The sequence below is a fragment of the Salvelinus alpinus genome, chromosome 13 (genome assembly GCF_045679555.1).
Source record: "Salvelinus alpinus chromosome 13, SLU_Salpinus.1, whole genome shotgun sequence".
Taxonomy (NCBI): Eukaryota; Metazoa; Chordata; class Actinopteri; order Salmoniformes; family Salmonidae; genus Salvelinus; species Salvelinus alpinus.
The window spans coordinates 26,163,867-26,183,730 of NC_092098.1; the positions used below are offsets into that span (position 1 = coordinate 26,163,867).

At 45.0% G+C, this 19,864-nt stretch overlaps 1 protein-coding gene across 8 annotated transcripts in view; it reads right to left on the reverse strand.

The window, feature by feature from the left end:
• LOC139537453 (clathrin heavy chain 1) overlaps positions 1-1,924 on the reverse strand; it is a 51,725-nt gene extending 49,801 nt beyond the window's left edge. For 4 of the 8 annotated variants that reach the window (XM_071338751.1, XM_071338753.1, XM_071338757.1 and 1 more), the window contains exon 1: positions 1,615-1,923. In XM_071338751.1, coding sequence (XP_071194852.1) covers positions 1,615-1,656 — 42 coding nt within the window. In that variant the 5' untranslated portion in view covers positions 1,657-1,923. Of the gene's footprint in view, positions 1-1,614 lie in introns of all 8 variants that reach the window. The other 4 variants (XM_071338750.1, XM_071338755.1, XM_071338756.1 and 1 more) reach the window with 2 other exon arrangements.
• Positions 1,925-19,864: the final 17,940 nt, after the last annotated feature.

Consider the following 19,864-nt stretch of genomic DNA (forward strand, 5'->3'; position numbering starts at 1 on the left):
ATGTTTTCCACTTCCTCAACTTGACCTACTGTGAGTTTAATAGGCTACATCATGTCATGGTGACTATGTCAGGCTAAGGTGTGGTCATTCAAAACCACAAACACTCCCAGTCACATATTGCCTAATAGAGGAAGGCTTTTTCATTGGTTTGATTCTTTAACACTATATTGTCTTCTCTGTCAGATGTAATTTGTGTAGCTTTTTAGTGCTTGAGGTAATTGTTTTGGGCTCTCGAGAGGTGCAGCGGTCTAAGGTACTGCATCTCAGTGCTTGAGGCGTCACTACAGAAACCTTGGTTCAAATCCAGGCACAACCGGCCGTGATTGAGTCCCATAGAGCAGCACACAATTGGCCCAGTGTCGCCCGGGTTTGGCCGGTGTAGGCCGTCATTGTAAATAAGAATTTGTTCTTAATTGACTTGCCTAGTTAAATAAAGGTTATAAATAAATAAATTGTCCACTGAAAATAAACTACAGCCAAACTGCCCAAGAGTTTAAACTTATTTCATTAACAGAACAGTAATCAAAATGATCTGTGATGGAAAATCATTAGTCAGTATGCATTCATACAAAGGTACATGACAAAGCCAATGCAAAAGGACATGAAAAAGCCGTATCTAATTATGTGTGAAGGTGTCTCATACACCTGCTGATGACATGCTCTCATACTATCAAGGTGTGTATACTCAGAAGGTAATGTCCATTCACTACTACCAGGAAAGCACTAGAATCATGAGGCAGGAAGCCCACTTAACCTAATCTGCATGAATGAAAGGATATTCATGATATTGTTAGGGAAGGAAAGAATGAAACGTTTCCTATTCTTGAGTACTGACATTGAGGGAAATGACTATCAGGCTTGGTGTTAGCTAGTGACCTCACTCCGCCGGCTGAGCTAGACCTGCTTATTCAAAACTAAGACAAGTACAGGTGTAAATGGAAATGAAACTCAACTCGCCTGATAGTTCAGATCTGTGACATAAGAATGTTAGCTAAACTAGCTACCATAGGTGGCTGGCTAACTTTAGCTTAACGTTACTAATATTTGATCCAGGTTGAATGGTCATCATTTAGCTAGCTATAACGTGCGGATAAACACCAAAACACCCGGAATCATAATTAACGACAGATTGTTTATTGCTGAATTGGTATTAATTTATTTCCTTAATGTAGCTAGCTAGCTACAACACATACGTGAGTAGCTAGCTAGTAGATTTAGGCTAAGCTAACGTTAGCTGGTCTCATACTGGTTAGTTGGCAAACTACCTAACGTTATATTGTAGCTAACGTTAGCCAACTACAACAATAAGTTATTGGCCAACTAACGACTTCGCCGTCCAAACCAATGGGTAAGGCAACTTGCTCACTAGTTAGAAACGATATCTATATAGTTACTGTATCTAGTTAACTAATGTCATCCATCGTCAGCGTCCCACCGAGCTGGGCGACGATGTCATGATTAGCTAACTCAGCCAACATTATGTTGAGGTCATTTTCATTCTGAGATAACCGACGAGTAACAAGCATCGCTTATGTTACTATCCTAATGAACAATGAATGAAGAAATACATTATAATTTTTCAGAAATATCACCATTCATTCAACATAACGTTACCTGCAGGTGCTCCTGAAAGCGAATAGGCAGGATCTGAGCCATGGCGGTTCCTTTGCTCTCCTCCCGATTATCCTAATGCTAACACACTACGGCTTCTTCTCAGATCCTAGCCGGACAGCCAGGAAAAGGCTAGTTTAAAGTCCAATTGGGTAGACTCTTAGACTTGTATGAAAATGTGTTGTCAATATACTGGTGATTGTAATTGTCCTTTTGCTGTTTACTTGCTTCCCCAGTGATGACGGTCTGCTACCGCTGCACTGAACACCCTGGACTTTCAATGGCGGTGGTGGAGGCTGCTCGGGAGAGAAACAATCCGGAAATGGCAGTGTACTTCAGTGGGGCGGACGAATACACATATTTATGTTTCAAAAAGTGTAATTTCCAATCACGATTAGCATTTTATGTAGAATACACACAATTGAAACCTATTCATTTTTATACAATCCAGGAAAAATTACAAAAATGTAGTGCAATTGGCGCATACAATTTGGGCGATAAGGATGCATTGGTACTATTTCTTTGCGATTCGCCCTTTGATTTTTGCCACATCATTCGTCCTCGTGAATGAACGTCAGTTCCTACTTGCGTGCTACGGTTCCCAGTGGCGTAAAGTACTTAAGTAAAAATACTTTCAAGTACTACTTAAATCGTTTTTTGGGGTATCTGTACTTTACTATTCATATTGACTACTTTTACTTCACTACATTCCTAAACAAAATTATGTACTTTTTACTCCATACATTTTCCCTGACACCCAAAATAACTTTATATTTTGAATGCTCAACAGGACAGGAAAATTGTCCAATTCATGCACTTATCAAGAGAACATCCCTGGTCATCCCTACTGCCTCTGATCTGGAGGATTCACTTAACACAAATGCTTCATTTGTAAATGATGTCTGAGTGTTTGAGAGTGCCCCTGGCTATCCGTAAATTGGAGGGGGAAAAAACGAGAACATTGTGCGGTCTGGTTTGCTTAATACTAGGAATTCTAAATGATTTATACTTTTGATACTTAAGTATATTTTTGCAATTACATTTACTTCTGATACTTAGGTATATTTAAAACCAAATACTTTTAGACTTTTACACAAGTAGTGTTTTACTGGGTAACTTTCACTTTTACTTGTCCTTTTCTATTAAGGTATCTTTACTTTTACTCAAGTATGACATTTGGGTACTTTTCCCACCACTGCCGGTTCCCCACCGTTGAAGGCTTTGAAAGGGTTGTAGCCCTTACAATAAAAGCATGATATTAGAGTTTTGTACGCCTCTTGAATTCACTTGTTTTTCTGGTCGATATTGTGTGTATTTGCTTTATCTTCAAACCACTCACTTTTTAGAACTTGACTTTATTCCTCAACTAGACTTGATGCTAGCCCAAAAGATGGCAGATGGCGATATTGAGTAATTTAATTTTACAGTCCAAAGGGAATCTATGCAGCTGGCTATACTTAAGCAATAAGGCACGAGGAGGTGTGGTATATGGCCAATATACCACAGCTAAGGGCTGTTCTTAGGCACGACGCAGTCACTTGTCTATGCATAGTCACTTTAATAACTCTGCCTACATGCACATATTACCTCAACTAAACGGCGCCCCCGCACATTGACTCCGTACCGGTACCCCCCTGTGTATAGTCTCGCTATTGTTATTTTACTGCTGCTCTTTAATTACTTGTTACTTTTATTTCTTATTCTTACTCGTATATTTTTTAAACTGCATTGTTGGTTAGGGGCTCGTAAGTAAGCATTTCACTGTAAGGTCTGTTGTATTCGGCGCATGTGACTAATCAAATTTTATTTGATTCTATTTGATCTACCACAAACCTTGTGGTGCCTTATTGCTATTAGAAACTGGTTACCAACGTAATTAGAGAGGTAAAAATACATGTTTTGTCATACCCGTGGTATATGGTCTGATATACCACAGCTGTCAGCCAATCAGCATTCAGTGCTCGAACCACCCAGTTTATAAACAGCTGTAGTCCCCATGGACAGGTTCATACATACCGCGGCCGACTATGGCGGCAGATTGACAAGCCGGTATTTTCTGAGCTAAACTGACCAAGATGCACCTCCAAGAACAACACATGAAACCTTACATAATTCTGCCCAAATACAATGACAATTTCTCTCAACCAGTGGCATATGGGCATTTTAGGTGAGTGCTAATGACGCCCTTTGATAAGCAGTGCACACTTTGTCAAAGGCAGGGGAGCAAAATATTTTGCTTGTCCATTCCCAGCTCACCTTTCCATGGTGCTGTTGTAGAGACGCATCTCTGCAAAGCTCCACCAACGTTCCATCAAAAAAAGTATCTAACATATACCATGTAGCAGGCATAGGATATGGTCAGTGTAAATTGTAAATCTTTTTTTTTTAGATGCATGACAGCAAAGCCACTACACAACACAACACTAAACAATACATTAATCGGGCTATAACGGTGACAAATGGTGCCCACAAACTGTTAGGGCCTACATAAAGCTGTCCCAACAGCAGAGTCCCAACAGTCCCAGCACCTTACCACTGTTACACCTGGCTATCAGCTGAGCCTTGTTTGACAGCAAAACAGTTCATTCAGCCGCATTTACTGCCTTTAAAAAAAACATAGCTTATATGGCTGACTTGCTTAAACAAATGTGGTTTATACTGACAATTGAGATGTACAAACTATGACATAAGGGGACAACTAGTGCAAAAGAGGTAATCCGTAATTTTGATTAAGACATTAATGAGCGAGCTAGGATGATGTAGTCAATATAACTATTTCTTCAGCACTTTTGAAATGTATAGCGACAGAATTCAGAACATGGGCCGTTCTTACAATATTCTCCCTGTACATTATGAGGGGAAAATGGACCAAATTATTAGGGTGAGGCACATGGGCTACTAACAGCTTACTACACAACATACAATTAGTATTACTTTCTTAGCTACAGTATAAATATCTCCCTGGCATATTACATCATTGATGCAGCAGCATACAAGACATTTTTAGACTCATCTTGTTGTGCTGTGCTCACTTGAACAGGAAGGTGGCGCGGCAATCCTTCGTGGGCAAATTTTGTCATCAAACTTTATCATCAAAGTCTGGCATTCTCTGGATTTATGGTGCTTTCAAGACAACTGGGAAGTCAGAAAAAACAAGGTTGAATCATGACGTTAGTGATCTTCAGGTCGGGGCTCTAGAAAGAGGCCTGGGTTCCCGACTTGGAATTCCGAGTTGGATGACCGTTCAAAACGTATTTTCCAAGTCGGAAAATCGTTTTTTCCCGAGGTCCCAGTTGTCTTGAACTCACTGAAGTTTGAGATTTCCCAATTCCGTGTTTCCAGTTGTTTTGAAAGTGACAGAAGTCATGCTGGATTGACAGCAGACTTGGACAACACATCCACTCCACTGAATAGTAGGCTAGTGATTGCTTTGCAACGCTTGCAGTTAGCCACTGATTCCTTCCAAACCACTCATTGTGGAATTAACGATTTCCAACTTGTTGTGTAATGTTTATGTCCAATGGCTGATGAGCACCGATACGTTTTATCTATAATATCTCTTCATAATTTATCTTCATATGACAAGGATTGTAAAGGATTTGCCAGTAGATTGTCGACTTGATTAATGATGATGACTGCTACATGTAGCTTTCTAGCTAAGGTTTTGAAAGTATGATATTGACATGACCAGTCCAATCAAAGATACTGTAGATATAACGTGATTTGACACAATTCTATCTGTGGCCAATAACCTTGAGCTTTCTTGGATGAGCACTTCTAATGTAACTCTATGGCAGCACCCAAGGGGCTTGAATTTTTGAGCTCTCCCCATAGATCTTGCAGTGAGGTTGTGTCCCCATGAGTGACAGAACACATAGCCAATCACGGAGCAACAAGAGAGCATTACCAACCCCTACGCTCCGTATTTTCCGCTGGCTGTCCCACCACCACCACAGAAAGCACTGAGCTAGGCTGAAACACCTGCATTTTGGAGCTGCCTTACTCAAGAAAGCAAAAAGAGACCATGTTTGTATGCAGCTTTATGCAGTTTGCAAACAGATATGTGACATGTATTAATCCAAAACAACATGCAAAACCGGGAATTTAAAAAAAGAAAAAAAACATTAAAATGTCTCTATATTTTTTTAGCTAAACAGGTGGGGCTCAAAACAGTTGGGGCTCTGCCCCACCTGTCCTGAATGACGGGTCGCCACTGAAACAGACTATGCAAATCTCTGTTGCCATAGAGGAAAGGGACCCTGGAAACACGAGACACAGACGCTCATATAGAGAAGCCATGTGTGTCATAAAAGCATGGCCTTCGGACTCACTGTGGGTATGTCACAGGCACACTGAGGAGTCAGCGATTACCCTCTGGCCCAGAGCTAATCTAGAGAAACACTGGTGACTCAGCCCTGACCCTGGTCATTTCTTATTTCCACTACCCCACTACCATGCACATGACAATGCCTCCTATTCCAGTGCAGAGTAAGGGATCCAAAGAGACTCAGATCCACCGCTTTGATTTTAGCCAGTGATTCTCTCAACATCTAAGCCTTCCTAAGATTGTAAGGAATATGTGCTGAAGAAAAGATGTAAACAGAAAACTAGCTGTCTCTCTGGTCTTACACAGACATTATGTAAGAGTAACCGTTGGCTCTTTGGGAGGGCTCTAGCAGCAGATGTGAGCTCTGTGTCCTTCTGTGGCTAGATTAATGGGCTGAAGGATTCCCCCAGTTATAAAGAATGGACTGGACTGACACTAGGATCCGGTGCAGGGAGCCGGAGCTCGCACAGTAAGTCCTATAGAGGGTCTGTGGCTTATTGCCCACACGCACGCTCGCTCGCTCGCACACACGCATGCACGCACACACACACGCACGTACGTACAGATGCTCTCACAAGCACACACAAATTAATGCAGGAATATGAACACGCATGCTCACACACACGCACACACACACATTCACTGACATTCTCCCTCACTCTCTCTCTTTCTCTCTCCTTCACTCTGGCATTTAATCCACTGTTAATAATTCATGTGTATGCCTACTATTGGTCATGACCTGGCACTACACCCTTCATACACTGTTTGCCCCACCTTGATATAGTACATAAATAAATAACCCCCTCCTAAGATAATAGCCCAGCTTGTAATATAATATAGTCATCTCATACTCTGTGCTCAGGTTCCTGGAGCTCCACCCTTGATCACTTGATTGTGATCATGTGAGACTGTCAGTGTCACTTCACTTCAGTCATGTGCTCCACTATGTGCAGATCTCACTACAGCTGTTCTATCCCGGATGAACAAGGGACAATAATATACCTGTCTCTAACCCTAACCTTAATCAATTTGACCATTTGTGATCCAAAAGCATCATCCCTTTTTATTTATAAAATTAGAATGCAGTGACAGCCCCATCAAAAATAATGTATTTGGTAAAACAATCCTTCCCCTTGTCTGATTACCAGCATGTCAAGCACCCTTCACTGGCAGCTAAGTGATTGGAAACAGGCCCCCAAAAAAATCTCTCCTCTAAATGACATTACAGAACACACCAATCTAATCTATTTCGACACAGTCTCCGTTTCTTAATGTTATACCAATTTTAAGTGTCCCATTGTTTGCTCTGCAGTAACATGCACCCTATGGTCTGGAGCTGAGCGGAAGTCACTAATTGACTGTGGGGATATGTCAATGTAGATGCTCTTTGCTCCCTGTCCCTCCCATTAAAGAATTAAAGGGCAGTGGACACAGTTGTTGAAATACCCTGACTCTGAGGGAGGCTGCAGTAGGTGGATATCAGTATGCTGTCTATAACGTCCCCTGCAAACATCAGCCTGGCAAAAACATACAAAAACCCTTGAAAATCAGTGATGCTCTAGTCATGGCATTGGAAATGCATTATGTGTAGCTTACTACTCATATAGCTGATTCAGACAGCATCAATTGTGGTATGTGTGTTACGCGGAGTGGAACTCAAGAGCAGACTCAGACGAGGAGACTGGGATGAAGTAACCAAGGTATTTATTGAAACACAGGGGGAAGATGGAGTGCAGGCCAGGGGAAGCTCGGGTGGGTTGCAGGAAACCAGGTGCGGAGGCTGAGGCTGGAGCGAGAGGGGTTGGGACAGGGTAAGCAGGTCCGGAGGGGAATTCAAGGGAGTAGTAGTGTGGAATCCAGGACAGTAGCAGGATGACAAGATTCCTGGAGACAGGGACCAGAGTCAGAGCGGGCAGAACTGTAGCGGAGGGGAAAACAGCGTCAGGCAAGGAAAACCGGCACAACAGGATCTGAATAGTAAAAAACAGCTAGAACCATACTGTCTGAGCAGAGATTACAATCTGGCAGTGTCGAAGTGGCAGGCTGAGTATTTGTAGAGGTCTTGATTAAGAAACAGGTTGCAGCTGGTGGGGATCTGCTCTGACTCCAGCACACCTGTCTCCGCTCACACAATCACACACAGAGAGAGAGGGAGGGGTTGAGAGTACTGGGGGAGAGGCGGCAGGTGCTTGCTGAAGACAGGCGCTAGGTCGTGATACCCTGGAGGAACTGATGACAGGTGCGGAGGTTCAGACAAGGCAGGGGCAAGTGCAGAATGTAGACAATGAGTGACAAAATGATCTCCAAGTGGTTACCTTTCCGGCGGTCCAGTCAATCTGTGGGTTGTGTAGCTTTAACCATGGATGGCCAAGAACCGGGGGGAGTAAGGACAGTCGATTATGTGAAAACTGATCTTTTCCTGGTCGTTTCCAGAGAGACAGGGACATTTTTTCCCCACAGACACGGGCGAGGAGCTGTCCGTTGAGAGCGTTGGCATCGAGGGGTGAATCGAGTGGGACAGTGTCCAGGCCCAACTGGGTAACGACACCTCGGTCCAGGAAGCTCTCGTCGGCATCCGAACCGATGAGAGCAGACAGGAAAAGCCTGGCTCTGCCACACAAGGTTGCCTTCAAGCAGGGGTCTGGGGAAGATGGGCAGGCAATTTGGCTCAACAGTATATCCCCCACTACTGCCGAGCGACCTCTTTTGCTGGACGTAGGGAACAATTGGAGACAAAGTGACCAACCTGGCCACAGTATAGGCAGCTCCTAGAACCGATTCGCCGCTGCCTCGCCTCTGGATAGAGACGGGTCCGGCCGAGCTGCATGGGTTCAGGATCAGGAAGAGCCTTGGAAAGGGATGCAGGAGGAGGACAAGGCGCTGAAGCAGATGTTATGGCGCATGCAACCCTACCTACTCACCCTCCGACGCTCACGGAGACGGTTGTCAATGTGGATGGCGAGAGAGATGAGTTCAGCGAGTCCATCAGGCTCATCCCTGGACACCACCTCGTCCTTGATAGTCTCAGTGAGCGCGTTCTGGAATGCTCTCAGCGGCGAGGGTGCGAAACTCACATGCCATCTCAACAACACTATAGGAGCCTTGACGGAGGGACAGGAGTCGTTTAGTGGCATCCTTACCACAGACCGGGTGGTCAAAGACTTTCCTCATCTCCTCCGTGAATCGGGAGTAGAAGAAGCAGATGGGGGACTGTCTCTCCCATACCGCTGTGGCCCAGGAAAGCACTGCTCCACGGAGGCAGCCAATCAGGAAGGAAATCTTGGCCCATTCGCTAGCATAAGAGTAGGGCTGTTGCTCAAATACTAGTGAACATTGTACTAAAAATGCTCTGCAAGCTCTGAAGTCTCCATCGTAGCGCTTGGGAGTCGGAACAAATGGCTGGAGAAGAAGGACTTGGGATGGGTTGTGAACTCTGGGCGAAGGTTCGGCCCCGTAGGTCAGACAGGCTTCGTGAAAACTCCTTAATGTGCTCCAGAAGGGCTTTCAGGGCTTGGTCATGTTGCTCGAGCAGGATGCCTTGGCCAGCAAGAGTTTGGTGGAGAGTAGCAGAGTCTGCTGGGTTCATCTCTTGGCCAGATCTTACTGTTACGGAGTGGAACAGGGGAACCCAAGAGCAGACTCAGACGAGGAAACTTGGATGAAGTACCAAGGTATTTATTGCAATACAGGGGGAGATGGAGTGCAGGCCAGGGGAAGCTCGGGTGGGTTGCAGGAAACCAGGTGCAGAGGCTGAGGCTGGAACGAGAGGGGTTTGGACAGGGTAAGCCGGTCCGGAAGGGAATCCAAGGGAGTAGTAGTGTGGAATCCAGGACAGAGCAGCAGGATGATGAGACGTGGGACTGGAGACAGGGACCAGAGACAGGGCAGGCAGAACTGTAGCGGAAAACAGCATCAGGCAAGAAAAACAGGCACAACAGGATCTAAATAGTAACAAACGGCTACAACCATAGACTGACTGAGCAGAGATTACGATCTGGCAGTGTGGAAGTAGCAGGGCTGAGTATTTGTAGAGGTCTTGATTATGGAACAGGTTGCAGCTGGTGGGGATCTACTCTGACACCAGCACACCTGTCTCCGCCCACACAATCACACACACAGAGAGACAGAGGGACGGGGAGAGAGTACTGGGGGAGTGGCAGCAGTTCAAGGAGACATAGGATGAGCAGTAGAGGGCGTTGCAGGAGCAGATGTGACAATGTGATCTCTAACTGCTTACAATAGCTCAGTAATACCTCAGTTACCTGAACAGGTGAGCACTTAGCAGAGTGACTGAGGTATTACTGGCCTACCCACTAGAGAGAAGGGAGAACAGCGACGACGCCGGGGTTCGCGGCCACAGAAAAAGCCCAAAAGACAGACCACATTTTTGGGGGGAGGAGGCACACGGGGTGGTCGGCGGAGCCGAGGTGTGAACCAGTGACAACATGGGAGGAGGTAGAGAGGTGGTCGGTTGACCCAGGGAGAGTGCCAGAGCCCGCCTGGGAGTCAATAGAACAGTGCGAGGAGGGATACCGGAGAATGGAGTTGGCGAGGAGTATGCGGCAACGCAAGCGTTTGGAGGTGCGTGTTAACAGTCCGGTGCAATCTGTGCCGGTCCCATGCATCAGGCCTCCAGTGCGCCTCCCCAGTCCGGTACGTCCTGTGCCTGCTCCTCGCACTGGCCCAGATGTATGCCTCCACAGCCCAGTACGTCCTGTGCTAGCTCCTCGCACTCGCCATGCGAAGTGTGTCATCGTTCCGGTACAATTTGTGCCGGCTCTACGCGCCAGGTCTCCACTGCGCCTCCACAGCCCAGTGCGTCCTGTGCTAGCTTCTCGCACTTGCCGTGTGAGGTGTGTCATAGAACCGGTACCATTGATGCAGGCTATTCGCATCAGGTCTCCGGTGCGCCTTCACAGCCCAGTACGTCCTGTTCCTTCTCCCCGCACTCGCCCTGAAGTGTGTGTCACCAGTCCGGTGCCACCTGTACCAGCCCCATGCATCAGGCCTCCAGTGCGCCTCCCCAGTCCAGTACGTCCTGTGCTTCCTCCCTGCACTCGCCCTGAAGTGCATGTCACCAGTCCGGTGCCACCTGTACCGGCCCCACGCATCAGGCCTCCAGTGCGCCTTCCCAGTCCGGTATGTCCTGTGCCTGCTCCTCGCACTCGCCCTGAGGTGCGTGTCACCAGTCCGGTACCACCAGTACCGGACCCACGCACCAGGCTTCCTGCGACGATCCCCAGTCCAGAGCTTCCGGCGACAGTTCCCAGTCCAGAGCTTCCTGCGACAGTTCCCAGTCCAGAGCTTCCGGCGACAGTTCCCAGTCCAGAGCTTCCGGCGACAGTTCCCAGTCCAGAGCTTCCGGTGACGTTTCACAGTCCGGAACCTCCAACGACGGTCCACAGTCCTGAACCTCCAACAACGGTCCACAGTCCGGGAACCTCCAACGACGGGCCACAGTCCGGAACCTCCAACGACGGGCCACAGTCCGGAACCTCCAGCGACGGTCCCCAGTCCGGAGCCTCCAGCGACGGTCCCCAGTCCGGGGTCTCCAGCGACGGTCCCCAGTTCGGGGTCTCCAGCGACGGTCCCCAGTTCGGGGTCTCTAGCGAAGGTCCCCAGTCCGGGGTCTCCAGCGAAGGTCCCCAGTCCGGGGTCTCCAACGACGGGCCACAGTCCGGAACCTCCAGCGACGATCCCCAGTCTGGAGCCTCCAGCGGCGATCCCCAGTCCGGAGCCTCCAGCGACGGTCCCCAGTCCGGAGCCTCCAGCGACGGTCCCCAGTCCGGGGTCTCCAGCGACGGTCCCCAGTCCGGGGTCTCCAGCGACGGTCCCCAGTTCGGGGTCTCCAGCGACGGTCCCCAGTTCGGGGTCTCTAGCGAAGGTCCCCAGTCCGGGGTCTCCAGCGAAGGTCCCCAGTCCGGGGTCTCCAGCGACGGTTCCCAGTCCGGGGGCCTCCGGCGATGATCCGCAGTCCGGAGCCTCCGGCGATGATCCACGGTCCGGTTCTACAAAGGCGGAGGGGTCAGCGTAAAGAGGGGGGGGCTGCTTCCAGAACCGGAGCCGCCACCGAGGGTAGATGCCCACCCGGACCCTCCCCTATAGGTTCCGGTTTGCGGCTGGGAGTCTGCACCTTTGGGGGGAGGTACTGTCACGCCCTGACCTGAGATATCTCTGTTTTCTTTCTATTTTGGTTAGGTCAGGGTGTGACTATGGTGGGTACTTTAGTTTTTGTATTGTCTAGGGGTTTTTGTATGTTTAGGGTTTTTGTAGGTATAGGTGATTTGTATGTCTATGGTGGCCTGATATGGTTCCCAATCAGAGGCAGCTGTTTATCGTTGTCTCTGATTGGGGATCATATTTAGGTAGCCATTTTCCCTTTGGTGTTCGTGGGTTCTTGTCTATGTGCAGTTGCCTGTCAGCACTCATTTGTATAGCTTCACGTGTCGTTTTGTTATTTTGGTTAGTTTGTTCAGTGTTCATTCTTTTAATAAATTAGAATGTACGCATACCACGCTGCACCTTGGTCCGATTCATAAGACGAACGGGACAATACACAACATACACTTAGTATTACTTTCTTAGCTACAGTATACATATCTCCCTGGCATATCACATCATTGATCCAGCAGCATACAAGACATCTTTGGACTCACCTTGCTGTGCTGTGCTCACTTGAACAGGAAGGTGGCGCGGCGGTCTTTGCTGGGCAAATTTTGACATGAAACTTTGTCATCAAAGTCTGGTATTCTCTGGATGTATGGTGCTTTCAAGACAACTGGGAACTGGAAAAAACAAGGTTGAATCATGATGACGTCAGTGATCTTCAGGTCGGAGCTCTAGAAAGAGGCCCGAGTTCCAGACTTGCAACTCTGAGTTGGATTACCATTCAAAATGTATTTCCCAGTTGGAGCTAATTTTTTACGAGTTCCCAGTTGTCTTGAACTCACTGAAATCAAATTTCCCAGTTCTGAGTTTCCAGTTGTTTTGAGCGCAGCAGAAGTCATGCTGGATTGACATCATGGCCAATGTTGAATGTTTATCCTTTTAAGCTTGGAAAAGAGACCCTTAAACCCAGACTTGGGACCACATCTTACTTCCGGCGCCGACAGAGATGGCTGCCTCGCGGTCCTAGGAAACTATGCAGTATTTTGTTTTTTACGTGTTATTTCTTACATTGGTACCCCAGGTAATCTTAGGTTTTATTTCATACAGTCGGGAGGAACTATTGAATATAAGAGCAACGTCAACTCACCATCATTACGACCAGGAATATGACTTTCCCGAAGCGGATCCAGTGTTTTGCCTTCCACCCAGGACAATGGATCTGATCCCAGCCGGCGAACCTAAACAACGTCGCCGTAAAAGGGGAAAACGAAGCGGTCTTCTGGTCAGGCTCCGGAGACGGGCACATCGCGCACCACTCCCTAGCATACTACTCGCCAATGTCCAGTCTCTTGACAACAAGGTTGATGAAATCCGAGGAAGGGTTGCCTTCCAGAGAGACATCAGAGACTGTAACATTCTTTGCTTCACAGAAAACATGGCTCACTCGAGAGGCACTATCGGAGTCGGTGCAGCCAGCTGGTTTCTTCACGCATCGCACCGACAGAAACAAGCATCTTTCTGGTAAGAAGAGGGGCGGGGGGGTATGCCTTATGATTAACGAGACGTGGTGTGATCATAACAACATACAGGAACTCAAGTCCTTCTGCTCACCTGACTTAGAATTCCTCACAATCAAATGTCGACCGCATTATCTACCAAGGGAATTCTCTTCGATTATAATCACAGCGATATATATTCCCTTCCCAAGCAGACACATCGATGGCCCTGAACGAACTTTATTTGACTCTATGTAAACTGGAAACCACATATCCTGAGGCTACATTCATTGTAGCTGGGGATTTTAACAAGGCTAATCTAAAAACAAGACTCCCTAAATTCTATCAGCATATCGATTGCGCAACCAGGGCTGGTAAAACCCTGGATCATTGTTATTCTAACTTCCGCGACGCATATAAGGCCCTCCCCCGCCCTCCTTTCGGAAAAGCTGACCACGACTCCATTTTGTTGCTTCCAGACTATAGACAGAAACTAAAACAAGAAGCTCCCGCGCTCAGGTCTGTTCACCGCTGGTCCGACCAATCTGATTCCACGCTTCAAGACTGCTTCGATCACGTGGATTGGGATATGTTCCGCATTGCGTCCAACAACAACATTGACGAATACGCTGATTCAGTGAGCGAGTTCATTAGAAAGTGCATCGGCGATGTCGTACCCACAACAACTATTAAAACATTCCCAAACCAGAAACCGTGGATTGATGGCAGCATTCACGCGAAACTGAGAGCGCGAACCACTGCTTTTAACCAGGGCAAGGTGACCGGAAACATGACCGAATACAAACAGTGTAGCTATTCCCTCCACAAGGCAATCAAACAAGCTAAGCGTCAGTATAGAGACAAAGTAGAGTTGCAATTCAACGGCTCAGACACAAGAGGTATGTGGCAGGGTCTACAGTCAATCACGGATTACAAAAAGAAAACCAGCCCCGTCGCGGACCAGGATGTCTTGCTCCCAGACAGACTAAATAACTTCTTTGCTCGCTTTGAGGACAATGCAGTGCCACTGACACGGCCCGCTACCAAAACCTGCGGACTCTCCTTCACTGCAGCCGACGTGAGTAAAACATTTAAACGTGTTAACCCTAACATAGCATCCCTCTGTTTGAGCAGGGTGTTTCAGTAGGCTGCATTTGTTAACAAAGTAAGTGAAACTGAAAGTGAACAAAAATGATGAAATATCTCTATTTCTCTCTTGCTTCTCCTTCATTTTGGAAGAAATACATTTGTTTTAAACTGTTCAACTATTTTCTTTCTCTCTCTTTGAGCCAACTACTAACCACATTTTATACCTTGCAGTGCTAGCTAGCTGTAGCTTATGATTTCAGTACTAGATTATTTATCTGATCCTTTGATTGGGTGGACAACAGCTCTGATAGGCTGGAGGACATCCTCCGGAAGTTGTCATAACTACTGTGTAAGTCTATGGAAGGGGGTGAGAACCATGAGCCTCCTAGGTTTTGTATTGAAGTAAATGTACACAGAGGTGGACAGAAGCTAGCTGTCCTCCGGCTACTGTAGATCTTCTTTGCAAAATAGTGTGTTTTAATCAGTTATTTGGTGACGTGATTATATTCAGTATAGTTTTATCTAAAAAGGATAACTTTTTAAATGTTTAAAATGTAAAATTTTTGTGAAATTCACTGAGGAGCCTCCACTGACACACGCATACGACAACACAAACACACATACACACGCATACAGACACAACACAAACACACATACACATACTTTTACACTCATCATATGCTGCTGCTACTGTTCTTTATTTTACTCTTATTATTATCTATCCTAATGCTTAGTCACTTTACCCTGCCTTCATGTACATATCTAATTTAAATACTCCCTGTATATAGCTCCATTCTTGTGTATTTTATTCCTTGTGTTACACTTTTCTTTGTATTATTATTGTTTAACACTTCAGCAATGGGAAGGGCTCGTAAGCAAATATTTCATGGTAAAGTCTACACCCGTTGTATTTGGTGCATGTGACAAATATAATTTAATTTGAATTTAATTTCTACTCCTTGGTGCTAAACCAATGACTCACCACTGGCACTGGCAGCTCTCCAGAAGAGCATGTCATAATCAATTGTGGGTGTCAGGGGAGTCATGCACCCAGTATTTTAGAGGGGTCATGAAGTATGTGAGGGTGCAGTCCCCCCTCTGTAAGTCTGAGAATTTCTAATTTTTCTCACACCTGAAACAGCTTTTTCCTGTAATCTAGAGCCATAATCATTATGCCTAATTCTATGTAAAAAAAAAAAAAAAAGTATATTTTTCTGCAAAGGTTGTCTAAGCATACCTCTTTACCTGTACAAGTGTCATTTGAATTAATGTTGCACATTGATTCTTTAAGAACTGTTATTCCTTCAGGCGTCTCGGCTAGGCGAACCGATCGAGTGTGCTCGCTTACTGCCTTAAAAGACCCTGAAAACAAGAAAAAAGGTGAAACAGAGTGCAAACCAGCAGACATTGTTAATATCAGCTTTTCCTCTTCTACCAGAGGCACAAGTTGATACCTCTAATACATGACCACCTATAACTTGTATAATCCTCCAAACGAAAAGCATACTGGTTTCCATGTATCTGCTCAATGTGAAAACGATGTAAGCTTTTTTTGCCATATGCACTGTTGCTTTCAAAGTTTGTGCTCTGCATATTTGATAAAAATAAATATGTTCTCATTTACTTACTTCAATTTGATGTTATGATAAGGCTCCTGTACCTTAGACAGCTGAAGTATGTGAAAGGTAACCTAACCATTATGATAATGTCTGTCACGTTCCTGACCTGTTTTCTGTTGTTTTTGTATGTGTTAGTCGGTCAGGGCGTGAGTGTGGGTGGGCATTTCTATGTTATGTGTTTCTATGTTGGTAAATGGGTGACCTGATATGGTTCTCAATTAGAGGCAGGTGGTTTTCATCTCCTCTGATTGAGAACCATATTAAGGTAGGTGGTTTCACATTGTTTGTTGTGGGTGGTTGTCTCCTGTGTCTGTGTATGTTGCGCCACACGGGACTGTTTCGGTTTGTTTGTTTGTTCGTTTTGTGTAGTCATTTTTCCTGTTCGTGCGTTCTTCGTTGTATTGTAAGTTCTTACGTCCAGGTCTGTCTACATCGTTTTGTTATTTTGTTTATTATCAAGTATAGTTTGTTTTTCGTCTTGTTTGAATAAATATCATGTCATTTCACAACGCTGCGTTTTGGTCAAATCCCTGCTACACCCGTTACAATGTCCTTCCGCTCATAAAACCAAATTGTTTTCTCTGACAAGAAATATCATCAACCCAATGAATCATACCATTTTTCTGTGGTACTATAAATACAGAAAGACATTCATGAAATAATAACAACATTGCAACGGCATTATACAATGAAGGACATTTAGTTGTTTGCACTCATAATAGTTGCATTGTTATAGCGATGCTAGTTAGAGAGCAGTTATAAAAGTCTTGTGAAGATGAGGGCCATATTGCCTAACATGCAGTAAATATGAATTACAATGAGACATCTTCAAGTAAATACAGTTATAGAAATACACTTTTTCAATTAGCCTTAGGATTTTGATCACGCTATTCTGCATGTCACTTGATTTAAAAAAAAATCTATTATTGAGGATGTCCATGTGCATGGTAAGCTGCTTTAGAGATAAGACCATTGTAAGGTAATTAACATACTGAATTCTCGTCCAATTCAAATCATGAGTACAATTTATTACCCAGAACTTCCTGTCATTTCCTCAACTTGACTTTGATCATTTTCTTCCATAAAGTTTAGCAGAATGTATTGTGCAAAGGAAAGACATTCATGACATTCATGTACATGAATTCTGTATCACAACACATCAGGCTCGGAGCAAGAGTGTCACATTGTGTATTCATACCAATAAAGTTGAAAGTGAAGTTTCATTTGCATTTCCATGGCACCCATTATCGTAAGAGTCAATAAAACTCATGAAGGGAGAAAGAGTTTTCTGCTGTACTGACACTGGCTTATGCATTGGGGGCAAATTATCGCATGAGTCATTCACTTAACTTTTACATGGTTTTCAATTCCATGATTTGCAATAAGTTTATTTTGTGTTACATGTGCTTGCAGCTTAAGTCAGGAAATAGCCCATGCATGGGTTTGCATTGGGTTTGAGCCTTATGGGAAAGAACTGTAAATTATAAAGGCTTGTTCTGTGAGAACACGGCTGGAAGAGGCCTGTGTCAGGCAGTGATTTTCCAGATGTGTTGGACCAGTTGTGCTGCAAACACTTTGCTGAGATGAGATCAGTCTTTTCAGTGCTGCTGGAACACAACTTTTAAGCCTCAGAGACACCTCTCATGCTCTTTAGAGTCAAAGCAGGTGACACCAGGCACTTCCTGCCAGACATCTGCAGTTAACTAGCCAGTTGTAAACAACTCTTCTAAAGTACAAATTCTAACTGTTAATTCTAATTCTAAATTCTAACTGGTGGATCCAGACAATATATATATTTAGGAAGTGAGGTTCACAATAGCTAATACTCTGAAATACCAATTTTTGATGATTTATTTTATTTTTTATTTCACCTTTATTTAACTAGGCAGGCCAGTTGAGAACAAGTTCTCATTTACAACTGCAACCTGGCCAAGATAAAGCAAAGCAGTACGACAAAAACAACAACACAGAGTTACACATGGGATAAACAAACGTACAGTCAATAACACAATAGAAAACATCTCTATACAGTGTGTGCAAATGAAGTAAGGAGGTAAGGCAATAAATAGGCCAATAGAGGCAAAGTAATTACAATTTATCAATTTACACTGGAGTGATATATGTGCAGATGAGGATGTGCAGGTAGAAATACTGGTGCGCAAAAGAGCAGAAAAACAAAAACAAATATGGGGATGAGGTAGGTAGTTGGTTGGATGGGCTATTTACAGATGGGCTGTGTATAGCTGCAGCGATCGATCGGTAAGCTGCTCTGACAGCTGACTTAAAGTTAGTGAGGGAGATATGTCTCCAACTTCAGTGATTTTTGCAATTCGTTCCAGTCATTGGCTGCAGAGAACTGGAAGGAAAGGCGGCCAAAGGAGGTGTTGGCTTTGGGGATGACCAGTGAAATATACCTGCTGGAGCGTGTGCTACGAGTGGGTGTTACTATGGCGACCAGTGAGCTGAGATAAGGCAGAGCATTACCTAGCATAGACCTATAGATGACCTGGAGCCAGTGGGTTTTGCAACGAATATGTAGTGAGGGCCAGCCAACGAGAGCGTACAGGTCGCAGTGGTGGGTAGTATATGGGGCTTTGGTGACAAAACAGATGGCACTGTGATAGACTGCATCCAATTTGCTGAGTACAGTGTTGGAGGCTAATTTGTAAATGACATCGCCGAAGTCAAGGATCGGTAGGATAGTCAGTTTTACGAGGGTAAGTTTGGCAGCATGAGTGAAGGAGGCTTTGTTGCGAAATATTGCAAAATTTATTATAACCTATTCAACTTCTTTAATAAGAGGAGAAACGTATATATTTTTTTCATTCGCTTATTCCTGACCACTAATTGGTTAGCCAGCATCTGCCTCCTCAATTTATACTGCAGACTGATCAATTCCCTCTCCAACTATACCCACCCACCCAAGTGCTGGCTCAGCTGCCTGGCCTGCAGCATCTTCCTGATGAAATGGCAGCACTGCTAAAAAGTTAGCTTCACACTCAAGTTCCAATGAAATCTTTCCTAACCCTAGTTATTTTATTGTGCAATTATAGTCTACTACACCCAGTTACTATGCAGATTGTGGCCACGTAAAAGAGGAAATGGTCACTTGGATGTCTAGTCCACCATTTACAAAGCAGTATGGTATGATAAGGACATCAGTAGACAGACATATTGATCCAGGATCCAAGAGAATTTGGATTGTTATTGAGTTGGATGATCAATTGTGCAAATACTCTGAGTAGAAACCATTCGACCACTTAAAAACAGGTAATTTCCCCCCCTACTTATTTACACTGAACAATACATTCTCATCTCAAGATTTAGCTGAGTAAGCAGCTGGTTTGTCATTGTGTCAGAAGAGGTACTACTACAGTGCTTGGAAAATGGACAGGATGGAGCTGTGTTGACTAATAAAAAATAAAAATAAATTAACACAAAGGTCCTGATGAAATGTGAGATGAGCCAGTTCTCAGCAAGTAGATCTGTGGCAAGCCCTGTTTGACATAGGAGGGCAAATGAATCAAAGTGTTTTATATTACCTGCACATACACACAAGAGGAGTAACATGAATTGTTTATGCAGGTTCGTACATGAAACATTCTCAATTCAGG